At 44.9% G+C, this 16,435-nt stretch overlaps 1 protein-coding gene across 1 annotated transcript; it reads left to right on the forward strand.

The window, feature by feature from the left end:
* The first annotated feature begins 9,631 nt into the window (after positions 1-9,631).
* mych (myelocytomatosis oncogene homolog) lies at positions 9,632-13,831 on the forward strand. Its single transcript, XM_030728453.1, has 3 exons — positions 9,632-9,841; positions 11,535-12,075; positions 12,657-13,831. Exons 2-3 carry the CDS (start codon positions 11,544-11,546, stop codon positions 13,211-13,213), a joined length of 1,089 nt encoding a protein of 362 aa, XP_030584313.1. The 5' UTR covers positions 9,632-9,841; positions 11,535-11,543; the 3' UTR covers positions 13,214-13,831.
* The last annotated feature ends 2,604 nt before the right edge of the window (positions 13,832-16,435 follow it).

Raw genomic sequence — 16,435 nt, forward strand, 5'->3', positions numbered from 1 at the left:
TAGAGGGACAGAGGTGTGGGCCTGAATAGTGACATCATCCTCCAAATGAAGCTCGGTGGGATGCAAAGGGACGTGTACTGAGGTCGACTGTGACCCGGCGGCAGGCAGAGAAGGACGACGTTGCTGCTCAGGATGTAGAAGTGTGATGGAGCTTCAGTCTGTATTTTTCTTATAACGTCCCCTGAGACTGAGGTTTGTATCCTCTCATTAGATGCTTCCGGCTCTGGATAACTTCCCTCTCCTGCTGCTTTAGCGCTCACTTTCATCCAGGTCTATCCCAGCAGCGATGAACCAGACGGCACATCTTTAACGGTCCATCCTTGTTTTTAAACCGCTCTGACGGTTGTCTGACAAACTTTTTATTATCTGCCAGCGTGCACAGCATTATCTGTCCTGCTACAAAGCTGTGGCTTAACTGTGTGCTTCTCTGTATGTGCACTGTGCAGAGGTCAACAGTCACATAAACGTCTTCATGGCATAAAAACTCTGAACTGTATTTGAAAATGGAAATGTTTTTATTTTATTATTAATTTGAAACATCAGGGAGGGCCCAGATCAGGAGAGGATGTGGGAATGGGACCTACTGGTATAACATATTCCATGCAGTCTGAAGCTGACTCCTGCAGAGAAGGATCATGTTAGACGTAAGGGACAACAATCTGAAAAACATGTTGCATTATTTCACAGTGGGTTACTTTAGCGATAAATGTGGATAAATATGGAGACATCATTTGAAGGCGTATGGCAATATTTTGGCAGTTAGACTCAGGCTATCGCTGAGCGTTGTCCTTCAGTGAAGATGATGTGACGATGGGAGTCTGGTGCACGTTAGTGTGTCTGAAAGGCTGGTTTAAAGAACTGAAACTTGCTGATTGTTGAAAGAAAAGTAGACAGATTATTTAATGTGTGCTGAAATTATTATGAATGAAGTGATTTTCAGAGCGTGGGAAAGCAGAAGTAAAGAAGGAGAAAGAGAAACACACACATGAACCCATGAAGGAGGACGGGGAGAGAAGGGGTCTGGTTACATGTTTCCCAGTGAGGCTGCCTTTGCAGTCGGTCACATGTTGATGTGTTAGTGTCTGTGTCATAATAAAGAGTGGAGAAATGTCAGTGCTCAGGGGAGGCAACATTAAGAGCGAGGTGACTAAATAAAATTCATAAATAAAATCACAATAATAAAAAAATCAAAGACTGGGGTTTATTTCCTGTCAGTGATGGCACATCATTTGAGTCCTTGTTCTTCTCGCTGCTGCCTTTAGGGATCACCACAGTGTATCATCTCACCCTATCCCAGCATCCTCCTCTGTCACACCAACCCTCTGCATGTCCTCCTTCACTACATCCATAAATCTCCTCTGTGGTCTTCCTCTTTCTCCTGCCCGGCAGCTCCATATTCAACATCCTGTGTCCAACACATCCATCCTCCCTCCTCTGCACAAACCATCTCAGCCTTGCCTCCCCAACATTGTTTCTCTGGGGGTTTATTCTGCTCATCCAACTCAGGGTCACAGGGGGAAATTCAACACTCCAACACCACTGCATACAATTCCACTACAAAACCAGGTGACACCATAACTCATACTGCCCTGAGTGTGCACGCTGACACCAGGAAACCCTGAAGAAGACCGAAGGACTTCAAAACACCAAGAGAACACTGATGGATCACAATCAGCATGTGACATGATCTCAAAGAGAGAAAAAATAACAATTAGAGTCACATTAATGTAACAAACATAAAAATATCGCAGGTTTTGTCTGACACACACATGTGCTCAATAAATACCAGAAATTCAAGCCCACACCACCCAGGCACCTTCAGGTTTATGTTGCTGAAGAGCTGCTTTGACATCAGTCTCTGTACAAGAACAATGATACTATAAACCAACTGGTACTTCGTTAACACGAGTTTCCAGAACTACATGTTACAGTAAACCTGTGGCAGAGTCATCAGTTAATCAGCCGTACTAACTGAGTCTGGAAGAGACTATTTTATTTAATTTAATTTTATTTGGCTTTCCTTCTACAGCAAGTGCAAAGGCGTGACAAGACCTCTGACTAACCATTGGTCCATTTACTGGGCACACACACAGGTTGGAGGACTGTGTTGAATCTGTGTTGCATTGAGGCCTTCTACACCTGATGCATGGCCTTCTGCTGCATAAGCTCCGCCCACTAATGCTTGAGCTGGGATGGCGCGACGCGGACTGCCAGCCTACCTGCACAGAGTGATTGTTGTCAGATGGCGGCAGTGTCACAAACATGTGATACAAAGAGAGTGTGGACTACTCTCACGTGCTGTTGTTGTTGGTTGTTGTTGCTGAAGTGAAACCGAGTGTTAAAAGTGTCCCTGCAGCCTCCGTCTGTGCTTTTCATGCCGCATCTTTGATCTTTGATGACTGTTTTCGCACTTTTCCCATTCCTGGTGAACTCATCCAGGTCATCCACGTCCAGTGACGAGCAGCTGGGATTTTGGAGGACTACATGGGAGCACATTTGCAGTGTGGGAAACTCTCCTCGTGCTGTCTGAGCGGATGGATGCAGATGGACGTATCTGTGGAACCATGAGTTGCAGGTTTGCTAAGCGTACTGCTGAACTACAAGTCCTACAAGTCCAACACACAAACCGGAGCTGCCCCTCCGATCCCCTCATTTCTCCATCCTGGTCACTCCCTGTGAGAATTTTAACATCTTCGACTCGACCACCTCAAACTCGGCTTCCTGTGTTTTTGTTGGTCTCCAAACCGTGCAGCATAGCAGGTACCATCTTGTAAAACTCAACTTTCACTCCTGCTGCTATCCTTCTGTCATAAATCACCCCTGACACTCGTCTCCACCCACTCCACCCTCCCTTTGGTTTTTCAGTTGCAGTTTGGTCAGTTTTAGTCACTAAAAGTACTTCCTCAGATTCAGGCAACAAAACTGTTCACTTAGCTTTGGAACACGATGGTCGGAGTTCAGACAGACCTTTGATTTTAACCACGTTAGAGAGACTTTTTCCTTTATTTGGTAGAAATACTTAGAGGCAAATTTATCAGGAATGTGAAAAAAAAACACAAAAAGGACCGCTCAGTGCTACACGTCACATCTACTCCTCGACTGACCCTCTTTGTGTACAGTCTTTACATCTGACACTAGTATTTTTCCTGAAGCTGCTCAGCGACATCACAACATAATTATCCAGTGTGAATGTGTGCGGACGAGGCGGCGTGCAGACATCTGTGAGGCTCTGGCAGGGTGGCGATGGTCAGCCAGAGACAACAAGTAGACCAAACAAGCGATAAGGAGAAACTCAGAGGCCACGTGAAGAAACGGCTGCTGGGAGCCTTCGTCTCACACATGTCTTATTGCATGATGTAACAGAGCAGATGAGCTCTGAGTATAATAACCTGAACTTAAGAGGGGATCAGAATAATGCCCTGATTCTGGTTATTGTTTTTAGCTCAGTCATGGTTCGCTGTCTGGTCCAGATCGATCTGTAACCTGTGTGAAGCGGCTAATTAAATTTAATAATTGACTCCTTATTTCATTGTGGTGTAATTGCTGTCTGATAAACGAACACACTGATGGCAGGTTTCTACAGATGGTAACGCCCGACGTGATTGGACAGGAATTTTTTGATCTGCTGATGTTTTTTGTTTGAGCTTTTTGAGTTTCTTGGGAATAAGGAGGGATCGAGGGCCACCGATAATCACCGCTTCGAGGTTCCGCGCGACAGTGCCGACTCCCAGACTGTATCAGTGACCAGGAGATCTCCATTTAAAAGGTTAGCAGAGACCTTTTCTAAATACCTGCATATTGAATTTTATCAAATTATAATGGTCACTGGTGGTAAGACAGGAGAAGGTGTAGATTGTAGCCAATTCACACAGGTGTAAAAGTAAGAAAGAAGTCTAAAGAGTTTAAAAGAGAAAATAGAGAAATATAAGAGTTAAACAGCCCGTGGAGACAAAAGACCGGGAACAACAACCGTGTGGCTCTTTCTACAGTATCAGTGTGTACTGAGGATGTGCTCCAGCTCCTCATACCCTACAGCTGAACTTTATTCTAACCATAATGATGAAAAATAGATTTCAGCTTCAAAAAGTGCTTTTGAAGTCATAAAGATCAACCAAGATGCTGTTTGAGTTCAGAAATATCACACACACACACACACACACACACACACACACACACACACACACACACACACACACACACACACAGCCCTGGAGAAAGTACAGCAGGATGCCCTTTTACATGTTCCTGGCAAAGCTGTGGTTACTCCCTTTGATGACTACCCCCAAGTATGTGCAGCCGCACACACACACGCACACACACACACACACACACACACACCACAAGAAGGCTGTTCCCAGAAGGAATGCTGCATGGCTGCCTGCCCCTCTTCCTCCTTCTTCTTCCAGCAGCTGACTAAGGTCAGTCAACGCCGGCTTCCATTTAAATCCTTGAAGGAAAACTCCACCCGTAACTACTTAAAACCTTAAAAGCCAGCTGCTGGTGGCTGCTGTGCTTTATGTTTTCTGGCTCTGTTTGGTGTTTTTGTTGTATTGTCTTAGTTCCTGGCTGGGATCTCAAGCCCAGATATTTCCAGCTCGTTGTTCTGAAACAATAGTAATTGTAAGGGTTCGGGGCCAGTTTGTCCCTCATTGTGGGGATACGCACAAAAAATGAGCCTCGATTAGTGGAAACGGATGGATGTATAGTTTTTTCATCCAACCACTCCATTTCGGTCTTTTCCTGGTAGGAAATGGCCAAAAATCCTTGGAGAAATCCACCCAGGAGGCATCCTAATCAGATAACCAAACCACCACAGCCGGCTCCTTTCACTGCAGAGGAACAGCCTCCCCCCTCCTTACCACAACAGAACAGACGCCCCACCAATCTGTAACTGTCCTCCTACCATGATCAAGAGCCCGAGATGCATGAACTCCACGTGAGGCAGCACCCGCTCCCCAACCCAGAGCTGCAGTCAAACCTTTCAGCGCTGCCTCAGACTCGGAGGTGCTAATTTTCATCCCCAGTGTCTCACACTGAGCTGCAAACTGCCCCGCTGCCAGCTGGAGGTCATCACCCGGAGACGAATCTTTTCACCTGATGAAGCCAGCAGAGCCTCATCACATGCACAAAGACAAAGATATGATCCTGAGATCGCTGCACTCACAAATCTGAAAATAATCAAGAGAGTCAGTGGCAACACCTCCCTTACTTCTATTAGAAAAATATATTATTAACAATATATTATGAATGAAGGTGCTTGTTTCACAGTAAATGAGCAGAGGGAGAAATAAATAACTATTAAAAAAGGTCATCAAGTACAACTCAAATGATAAAATCTGCAGTGCAATCATAAATCTGCATTAGACACTTAAATGTTTCATGTTTTAATCTCATACATGAAGCAGAGGAAGGTAAAAGGGGCTGTGTGAAAGTGGAATAACACACACACTTGTTGCAGTGTTGTTAATCTTTAGCCTGCTGATATTAAATATGTTTTAATTCTGCTGTTATCATTAACCCTCCCTCTGTGATGCTGCTGGGAGCCTCACAGGCTGAGGCGTGATGGTAACATGTTGTTGACTGTAACCTGGGAGCTGAAAATGTATCGCTGTGACTTTTTCAGGACAAATCCACATGTAGCTGTGCAACAGGACAGCACTAACATTTAGAGATGCTGCGTCTCTGTGTTTGTGAAGGTCTGTCATTACGCAGTTTGCTAAGATCCTGTGGTGATGCCATAAAGCTGTAATTTCAAAGGAATGAAGGCAGACTAGCTCTAGTCTTTCCCCACATGACCTCGGTGACCTGCAGTTATGACAGAAAAGGTTTCTAAGTCAACAACTTTTCCTCATTCTTTCTCACTTCGGGTAAAGAAGGTGACAAAGGTTCCCTTGTAGTAAAGTGAGCTTACCTGGAGGATCCCAGAGTAATCTTTCTGTATAATATTCAAGATGATGATAATATGGACCTCGCTGAACTCTGGTAGTAATGAATAAACAGGATAACTGGTGAGGTCACATCATTTGATGTGTTTATCAGACTGAGTCAGATTCTCCTGGTTTTCATATGCAGCAGATCTGAAGCTGGAAGCAGACCCGGAGGTGTAAAACAAGCAGGGTTTCTGAGATGGGTCAGGATCTGTTTGTCCTCTTGATGCCCCTCCACCACACTGTTTTGGTCTGCAGCAATGCCCTTAAGCACCCCCCCACATACACACACACACACACACACACACACACACACACCCCTCCTGCCAACCCCCCAAAATCCTCAGAGATAAAAAGAGTACAATTATTCTCTTATTTTAGCTTATCTGAAAGGATCCTCAGGGCCCACCAGCAGCAAATTACAGGTTTTAGTTATCAGGAAAAATGTCAGTAAACACCCTCATTTTAATTACATGACATCTTCAGGAATATATTTGGGGGCTTTTATGAGCCCCCGGGGGTTTAAGTTAACATGTAAAAATGGCACAGCGTGATAACGTCATTGAAAGCATGAAAATTCCCCAAATTAAGGAGTCAAGGTTTCAAGATGATTATCTGAAATTCTGCTCAGGGCTACTTTTCATACAACAATAACTTCTGTCCTGAGATCTTTTTGGAAAACAAAAGCAGCATTTATCAGCTCGCTTTCCTGCACCCATGATGTGGATGTTTCATCTGACTCAGTGGAAACAACTACGTGCATAGCGTGCCTGAATTTTAAATTGAGTAATTATGCTATTTGAGGCAAGATAATGCACGATAGTTTTATATTTACAACAGTGATTAAAAAAGAAAAAGAAAAATGAGGTTACGTAAAAGACTGAGGCTGTGCAAGAGAGTAGCATACACTATCTATCTATCTATCTATCTATCTATCTATCTATCTATCTATCTATCTATCTAATACCAAAGGTTTAGACTGTGCATAGGTTACTATTATGCAGGAAGTCTGATTGTGGTCATCAGACTGTTACTGCAGTCATCGTCAGACAGACACATCGGTGGATTTACTTTGCTGAAGGTTCTGTCCAACAACAGCCTTGAACCAGAAGCAGACCTCCAGCTCAGAGTTTGTGTGCGCGCCGCTTCGATGTGAATGAGCTTTGCTGTCTAATTAAAGCATGCATCAGACAGACAGGCAGCAGCAGCCTGTCTGTCTGCACAGACACGCTGCAGGATGAGGAGTCCTAATAAGGAGGAGATCGTAGTGGAGAACACACACAGTGGTAATTCCATTCCTGCCTCCTCCCTCTCTCACACCCCTGAGGCTTTGCTGTGTGTGTGTGTGTGTGTGTGTGTGTGTGTGTGTGTGTGTGTGTGTGTGTGTGTGTGTGTGTGTGTGTGTGTGTGTCCTAATAGCTTTCTTATGCCATCCAGTTCACTGCCCGGTCAGTCGGTTTGTCAGTCAATAACCCGTTTAGCTCATCACTCAGTGATCTGATCTGAACCAGAAAGAAGTGTAACAGAAAACTGGACCTTACCCACTCGGATTTATTTACTGCACTTTTCAGAAACATCTCCATCTTTGATGTCTGGTAAATGGAGGTGTTTCTAAAAGGTTAAAGGTTTCACATGCTGAGAAACAGACCTCAAATTATTCTGATTTTAATTTTTACTGCACAGAGTCTGAGCTGGTAAATGTTTTAACTTGACTCATCCATGTATTAACACTCAGCTGATGTGATCTCAGCTGGGTTTCGTGTTCTGGTGCAGATGTTTGGGGCGGGATTCATGTGAAAGTTTGTGGAAATCCCAGAATTGAGAAATTAGTCAGAAAAAAAAGCCTCCAGTCATTCAGTCAAAATGCTCAGCATTCCGAGGCGAAACTGCGCCAACCACCAGTCGGTCTGCCAGTTGGCCTGTAGGTGGCACATTAACCTACTTAATGAGCCCGCTCTGCGTGCCTGTTCACTGCTGCTGTAACAAAATGTTCTCTTTTGCTCTGCATCAGCTGCCACAGAGAGAAACCCCCTCCATCCTCCAAGCAGACGAAAGTAGACCGATGGATGGATTCAGTGCGGCTTTGCTGCTGTTGTCTGTGTGGCATCAATACTGTGATTAGAGTAAAGTTTCACACTCGGCAAAAAAAAGTGGTTTACATGTGAAAGACCACCTGTGAGGCTGTGATTACCCGTAAAAATGCAGAAGGCGCTTAGAAAAAGCAACATGTGAATAATAAAGAAGAGCCGTTTATTTACATGTATGGATACAGGCAGGGGGCTGCGAGCCTCTGTTTGTGGAGACTAAATGCATATTTTTGCACTTTCTAAGTTGTGAGCATGTTATTGAATATGCACTTTAAAAAGTCATGAATACTTTGTTGGAGCTCATGCTGAACATAAAGGCGTGTGCTGGGTTTAATAGAAAGTGGGTGGTGTGAGCTTTTCTTACAATATTTCTTGGACTTTGTTGGGAGCTCACGTGAACAGGATGAATCCCACTCTGATTGGCCGACGGGTCTGCACGTGTACCGGCAAATCCTGGACGGTTACGTAAGTGGAGCAGCGAAATGGGCTCAGAGGAGGCGGGACTACAGTATGGGGGGGGGGGGGGGGGGGTTTATTACAAAGAAGGATCGTTTAAAGTATTTATTAAGAAACAACAAAACCAATAAAATACGCTTTTGTTTTTAATGTTGATTGAGACATTCAGTTATGCCTGAATTCTTCTGCAAAAAAAAAAAAAAATTATATATATATATATATATATATATATATATATATTTTTTTTTTAAATGCATGATACATAAATAAATACTTGCATTATTGAAAGGTCAGCACAAAATAGAAAGATTAAAAAAATATACCCCCCGGGTCTGAAAGGGTAATTGTGCATAAGCAGTGCAGTAGCTTAGCCTACTTTAAACCTGCGTGGATAAAATTCCAGTTTAAGATAGTAGTAGTAGCAGCGGGGGGAGGAGGTGCAGTTGGATGGATGGTGAAACACTCCTGCAAGAGTTGGATTTGGAGGACAACGTGGCTGAGAGCACTCAGCCATCTGTCTGTCAGCCTGTCTCCCCTTCTCATGTTACAGTTAAAGGGACAAAGAGTGAGTGTGTGTGTGGGGGGCTACGAGCCCCTTACCCTGTAAAAAAATGCCAAAATGTGTTAGTGTGTCCTCCACATTCCTCCGTAATGAGTGAGACGTATGATTAATTTTTATCAGAATGATTCATAAACGTAACAAAATGCACTTTAACACCTTAAGTGCTGTTTACGTTACTGTTTGCTTAAAAAATAAGTATTTAAATAGTTTTTACTGGCTTCGCTCTTTCTCATGGCTTCAAATGACGCCCTGGGGCGAGAATGAGAGACAGGCAGGCAGTAGTAAGACAGCCGGCTTTTTCCCAGTCCACGTGTGTTTGTTCCCAACTTTACCGCCACCATATTCCTGGAAACCAAGCCCACTGGTATCACTCCGCCGGAACTATATGCCTCGACTTCAGTGCGAAATTAAACCAACTTGCTATCACCCCTGTTTTTCCGGGCGGTTTTAGTTGAAAGAAGAACCGACGGCGGTTATGACAGCGGTGGGTCTCGTTGTCGTTAACGACACGTTGAGAGTTTTTTACGTTTTGGCGCGAGTTTAAGAGCGGCGGAAGGACGGTCGGCGCACAGGCTTATTAAACCCGGTGACCGGCAGGGCCACACCCACTCAGTGTGGCGCTACTCGCGGCGGCGGAGACAAGAAAAAGCAGGATACTCCAGCGATGTTACCCTGTTCCAGCTTCAGTTTTACACGCAGAAAGATTCGCTGGGACAGAATCCTCTAGGTGTTTTCCTCGTCTCTGTGGACTTAGTTGGATAATTAGGACTACTTCTTCTGTCTTCATTCACATTTAAGAGCAGTTAAAGGTAAGGCAGCTGTGATTTGTCACAAACCTCTTTGCAGCACATTTGCGTGCATGTGAGTCCGGTGCTTTTGCGCATTTTTGTTGTATTTTGGTTTTCGTGTAGTTTAAAGCGGCACTTCAAATGAAAAAAAAAAAGAAAAAGCGGCTGCCGGTTTCACGTGGGGTCCCGGCGCTGTTTAACGCGTGCGGGGTTTAAATGACCGTCCACGCCTGTTAACCTTTGGATCCTTGTCGGGACTTCGAGCTTTCCCGAACGGTTGACTTTCATTATTTCACACGGAGATGCACTTTTACACGCTGTGCATTGTCTCTGTGAAAGCGGCACTTTGGGAAATCTGGTTTATTAAGTCGTTGCACAGCAGAGTTTGCAGATGCACGCAGGCAGAGCCGCCTCACGGCAGATGCGTTCATATCCGCATTAGGAAATTCGCCCTTTCTTGGGTTTACACCTTCCAGCTGCGCTCAGTGCCGGGCAGTCTTAGTCAGGAGTCTTGTACGCTACGCGTTTGGGATGTTAAGTGAGGAAACTGTATAATTTTACTGGCTCATCATATTGTCTGTGCTCTGCATTTAAGTTGTGGCTCAGGTTTTCCCAGGCTGTGTGGCAAAAGGCAGTATTTAGCTCCCGGACACACACTGCTGCTTTTGTTCTCCCACCCTGCCTGCTATACAGGCACATACCGTACGACCCCACAGGAGTATTATAGGACCTCCCCTCCCCCAGATAGGGCTACAGGTCAGGCTGTTCCAGCTGAAACGATGTTAGTTACATGAGGAATGCGTTTTCTGTGTGTGTATGTATGTATGTATGTATGTGTATATGTATTGTTATGTGTATATGTATGTATGTGTATATGTATGTATGTGTATATGTATGTATGTATATATGTATATATGTATATGTGTATATATATATATGTATATATATGTGTATGTGTGTGTGTATATGTATGTGTGTGTATATGTATGTGTATATATATATATATATATATATATATATATATATATATAAAAATTAAAAATTATATTTTGATGAGTCAGTGTTTTATGACCGGGTAGAAAGTCAGCATGTGCTATCACCGTCCACCCCCACCCCCCCCCCCCCCCCCCCCCCCCCCCCCCCTCTTTTTTTTTTTTTTTAAGTGCTGAACACTTAATGCACAGAGTTGTGAAACTGCCTTTGTGTTCTCCAGGGAAGCTGAAGTGTGTGGTGTCTAACAGCAGCAGGAGTTTGTGTTGTCTAACACAGAAACCCAGCCTTTACACTTAGTGTTGTTTTCCATGGCAGAGAGAGCCTCACTTCATTTATGGATGTTTTCATTATTGTGTGTAGGGAACAACGTAAACGGTGGAAAGAAGTGTAAAGTTTCTGCCTCTGTCCCAGCTGTTCCTGTGATGTAATGGGGAGGGGGTGTTAATCTTCTGGGGGTTGGGGGGGTGGGGTTGGGGGATTTAAGGGGCGGGGTTATAGCGATGTAAACACAGATAAAAAGCTAGCGCCTGCAGGTTGGGACTCATTCTGGAGAAACTGGTTTAAACTTTCACTACAAACAGGTGCTGCTGGGATTAACCCCCTAAACGCTGACTCTGCGCTGCTGTTAACACTACTGGATCAGCTTCTCTGGATTTTCATAAGCTCCACTACCTCTCTTTTAATTTATCTCTATTTATATATTTTACTTTTGCTCTCCCAGATTTCAAACATGTTGGAAAGTTTCCCTCAGGACTGGTGTTCCTCAGAGCCGCTGCTCTTTGACGACGACTTGATGAGCTTGATGAAAGACATCCAGGGCTTGCCGACACCTCCGCAGTCTCCCCCCATGAAGCCTGGGCTGGGGGGCGATAAGCTTCTGTCCAAGGAGGACCAACTCAGCTACGTGTCGGATATTCTCCTGGAGGACCACGACCTGCAGGTCAACTGGAACTATGACTGCTTCCCATCCAACGATGGGGAGAAGGAGGGCGAGCTCAGCCCCCCCAGCTCTGCTCTGGGGGAAGATAGCGTGGACCACCTCTGGCAGTGCCTTGCAGCGGAGGAGAAGCTCGTCTCCACAATACTCGGCTCCAGCCCGGGGCTGTGTGACATCGATACCCGCATCTTTGAGGAGATCGCCGGCTCCATGCTTGACTGCCAGAGCCTTATGGAAGCTCCAGAGCCCAGTGAGCCCAGTGAGGCCACATCAGACTATGGATCAGCTGGTGGAGAGATGTCCAACTACTCATCGAGTGACTCTGGTGAGTTGAATGTTTAAGTTGTTGTGCTGATGATTAGGTCAGGCTTTGATCTCATTCCTGCTTTGTTGTTTTAGTGCTTATCGGTATGAACACACGCCTAGAACAGCCTCACTGACATTGATAAGCCTGTTAATGTTTACTGGCACTGAGCCCAGTTGTTCTTGACTTTATCAGGACAGCAGCCGCCCACCTTCTAATCTGCAGAAGCCTTAATGACTGAAGACTGTTATTGAGCTGTGTGAGGTTTAAGCTGCTCAGTGACATTAAGTGATGAGGTTTTAGGAGGAAAAGCATGTGACTCATGTTTAGCAGTAAGAGTTGTGGCTCCATCCATAATGTTTTTAATGAGTCACTGCAGTGACTGAAGCCCGGCAGCATCCCTGCTGTAAACCAGAAACAGCAGGAGGATCACGCATCACTTAGGATACGGTGGCTTGTTGTGATGTTTTAATTGTGCTGGGATCTTGATGTGTTTTTAAATCTTCCAGTTATAAACTCGACAGAAGCAAAGACTTTCACAGCTGGCTGCTGTCCCCGTGTGTGCGCTCCTCTAACCGTTCTCCTTTCTTGTTCTCTCACAGAGGAGGAAATTGACGTGGTGACGGTGGGCCGCTGTTCCTCGAGTCCCTCCCCTCAGCCTTCGCCGGCTGACCTGTCCGCCCGTCAGCAGAAGCACGAAGAGGAGCAACGAGCTCTCCAGCGGCACCACTTCGAGATCCAGCTGCAGCACAACTACGCTGCTCCCTGCCCGGCGTCGCCGCCTCCTTTCAAGCGCTCGCGAGGGAGCGACGGCTCTTCGCGCTTCCACTACTCTTCTCGCAGCTCCTCTTCATCATCCTCGTCGCGTTACTCATCCCGAAACTCGACAGAGACTGAGGATGAGGAGGAGCGACGAAGGACTCACAATGTGATGGAGCGGCAGCGTCGCAACGAGCTAAAGAACTGCTTCGTGCGCCTGCGTGACAACGTGCCCGAATTGTCGCACAATGACAAGGCGTCCAAGGTGGTGATCCTGAAGAAGGCCAAAGACTGTATTCATAGTTTGGTGGACGAGTCTCACAGACTGCAAACCAAGGAAGACAAACTCAGAGCCAGACAGGAAGCACTGAAAGCCAGACTAGAGCGGCTTCGTAGGTAATGGACCAGGAGGAGTGGACATTTAGGTGTTTATAGACTTGGAGGAGGGGGGGGTTGTAGATATATTTTTTTCATACAGGTTAACATTTCAAAGTTTTTATATGGTTACAGCAGTTGGCCTGTGTACGCACACTGTTTCCTGGACGTTTAACATCACAGTTAATCGTTCTCATGGCTTGACTGCTGACTGTTGTAGAGTGTAGTGTGTGTTTGTTTGTTTTTGTGGATTTTTTTTTTTATTTTTTTGTGTATCTTCTCAACCTGAATGCAAACTGAGAAAAAAAAATAATTTTTCTTTCCGTGTTATCCCATGAAAGTGTCTTTAAACCACACATTGTCCCGATTAACTGGAAGCCGCTGCAGCAGCACAGTGTTGAACGGTTGAATGAAACTTGAATATTTGTTTTGTCAGGATGTCTTATAGCCATATTTGCCATTGATCCCTCCATTCTGAGCTGCTCTGCTAACTTTGACTTTCTGCCCATACAGGTGCCTTTTACCCTTCTAAGGGGCTCGACACACGGGGAGCGACGTCGCTCGCTCTCCATTCATTTCCTATGGAGCTTGTGCGATGAGGCGACAATCGCTTGCCCTCCTCCAGCTAAGCGACCGGCGACGTTCGTGCATGTGAAATTTCGAGCTCGTACACGTAGACGTGCACACGCGACCAGGCGACGCGACACAACAAAGTTGGAAAATGTTCTACTTTTGTCGCTGTCGCGTGGCACTAAACCAATCAGCAAGAGTTTCATTGACTGACCAATGAGCGAAGAGTATGCTACACGCTGCAGTCTGCAACCACTTTCAGCAGGAAGGAAAGCATCGTTTTAGCTGTGTTTGACTTTCCTATATTATATGACACTTCACGCAGTGATTATCGAGTTAAACATAAAAGGCAGCCATATGAGAACGTGTTGGCGCAAGACTAACGTTAAACAGACGGATAGAGAGGACTTTTGTGCTAATATAGGATGAACGCGAGGTTGTCTTTTTCTTTGTAGAGGAGACTTAACAGCAAGATTTCTGTCAGTTCCAATAAAATCTTCAGACTCATCTTTATTGGCGTGTCTGACACGGACTGCTTTTAAAATGTCTAAATCCCTCCAGTTTCATAACCAATCACATTTCTTGGAGACGAGTGACGTAAGAGCGCGATTCGCAAAGCTGCCGTCGCTATCGCGTCCCGTGTGTTAGGTTTCACCCCAGTGGCGATGCGGCCCATTCGTCGCTGTCGTTTGTCGCTCCCCGTGTGTCGAGCCCATAAGCCTTTATTTTCCGTGCTAAACATCAGTTGGCAGAACAGTGAATGTTAATGGCACTACTGTACACAGCTGTGCTCGGCCTCAGTTCACTTCAACACTAGTTCAGTCCCGTGTGTGTGTGTGTGTGTGTGTGTGTGTGTGTGTGTGTGTGTGTGTGTGTGTGTGTGTGTGTGTTCTCATGTTAACCAGCCATATTAATGAGCATTCAGGTTCTCTGAAGACTGAGCTGCAGCTGTGCTGCTGTAGCAGAAGGCAGGGCTAAACATCTGGATAATGTTAAATGATGGACTCAGCATCTGAGATTATTTAAAGGCTGAAGGAAGCTGCAGCAGCTGCAGTCAGTGGCACTCGATTCAGTTAATTGCAGAAGTCATTTGGTTTGTCAGTTAAGGAGATGAGTGTCATGGACTGATCAGTTGGTGGCTTTTGTGCACCTGCTGTCATGGATCCAACTGTAAAAGATGTTAAAATCACTTAAATAAGGGCCACGATTACTAAACATTCCCCTGTTCTCAAAGATGGCCTTCAATGTTACCAAGGAGTGCTGTAATAACACAAAATAATTTATTTACAAAAATAAAATAAAAGACTGAACATGTTCACCAGAACCCTGGATGTGAGGTGGCTATTTATTTGCTGACGTTGCCTTGTTAATGTTTACGCTGAGCAAATGGGTGAGGTGTTTTGTTGTTGTTGTTTACTTTTTAAGTAAGTTTTCCCTCTGTTCTGTGTATGAACTGGTTAACATTTTGATAGCCAAAATCTGTTTAACCCAGACCTGCATGCTCTTCTGTTCCCTGCCTCCTCTCTTCTTCCAAACCAGCTCTTTCAGGGAAGCTTATAATTCTGTGTCTGCAAATCTTTATGGTTCACTTTGTAGCAGTTCGCTCACATCTGCCTTCAAAGCAGCAGTTTAGTGAGCTCAGTCAGGGATTATACACTTTTTTTTTTTTTTCCTTCATCTTTTAGGAAACCTACCTCTGTCTACAGTCAGGCCTGAAATGTATGTGTTTGGGGGTTTTGTAATTATTGTACATTTTTGTTATTTTTAATATGCTCCAAATTAAATTATTTTAGTCTTTTTTTTTTTTTTTTTTTTTAATTAAAATGAAGTGTAAATCTGAATTGGGCAGTTTGTGTGGTGATTTTTACATGCCCTCAGAGTACTATAATATCTATATATACAGTGTGTGTGTATATATATATATATAGATATTATATGCGTCACTCACAGGTACCCACGCTGACTCAGCACATATCAGAGTCAAATTAATCATCTCTCATGAAGCTGAAAAACCTCAAATGTTCGTGGGTGGAGAAACACCTCAGCAGTGCGAGAGGTCGGATTAACCGATGAAGCCTCACGTTAGGACCAGTGGCCGCGTGAAGCGAATAATGGTACCTGTGACTGGGTGGGACATATTTAGAGAGCAAGTGAACATTTTGTTGTCAAAGTTCATGAGGTAGAAGCAGCAAAAATAGGGAAGCATAAGGATTTGAGCAAGTTTGACTGCGGCCAAATTTCGATGGCTGGGTCAGAGCATCTCCAAAACTGCTGCTCCTGTGGGGGTGTACCTGGTCTGCAGTGGCCAGCAGGGAGTGAAGGCTGGCCCGATCCAGGTGAGCTACTGTAGCTCCGATCCCACAAAAGGTAATACTGGTTTTGATAGGAGTCAGAATACACGGTGCGTCACAGTTGAGTATCCGGCTGCATAGCTACTCTTCGTACCCAGTATTTAACATCTGTTAAACTGTTTTGCCCAGCTGCAATGATGAAGTGTAATAAATAAATCGGGGAGTCATCTGCATAAAAACAGACACTGATCTAGAGTTGAAACATACCTGAGCCAAAGTATTTAGTCCAGGGCTCTTTAAATCCAGGCCTCGAGGGCCGGTGTCCTGCAGGTTTTAGATGTGTCTCTGCTTCAACACACCTGAGTCAAATATAGAAGTCATTGGCA

Source organism: Archocentrus centrarchus, chromosome 5, assembly GCF_007364275.1.
Source record: "Archocentrus centrarchus isolate MPI-CPG fArcCen1 chromosome 5, fArcCen1, whole genome shotgun sequence".
Lineage (NCBI taxonomy): Eukaryota > Metazoa > Chordata > Actinopteri > Cichliformes > Cichlidae > Archocentrus > Archocentrus centrarchus.

What these genes read in the sequence shown, in the direction of transcription:
- mych (XM_030728453.1), top strand. Translation starts at nt 11,544, where the DNA reads ATGTTGGAAAGTTTCCCTCAGGACTGGTGTTCCTCAGAGCCGCTGCTC. An exon ending in CTACTCATCGAGTGACTCTG is followed by an intron (nt 12,076 to 12,656) that starts GTGAGTTGAATG and finishes GTTCTCTCACAG; the next exon opens with AGGAGGAAATTGACGTGGTG.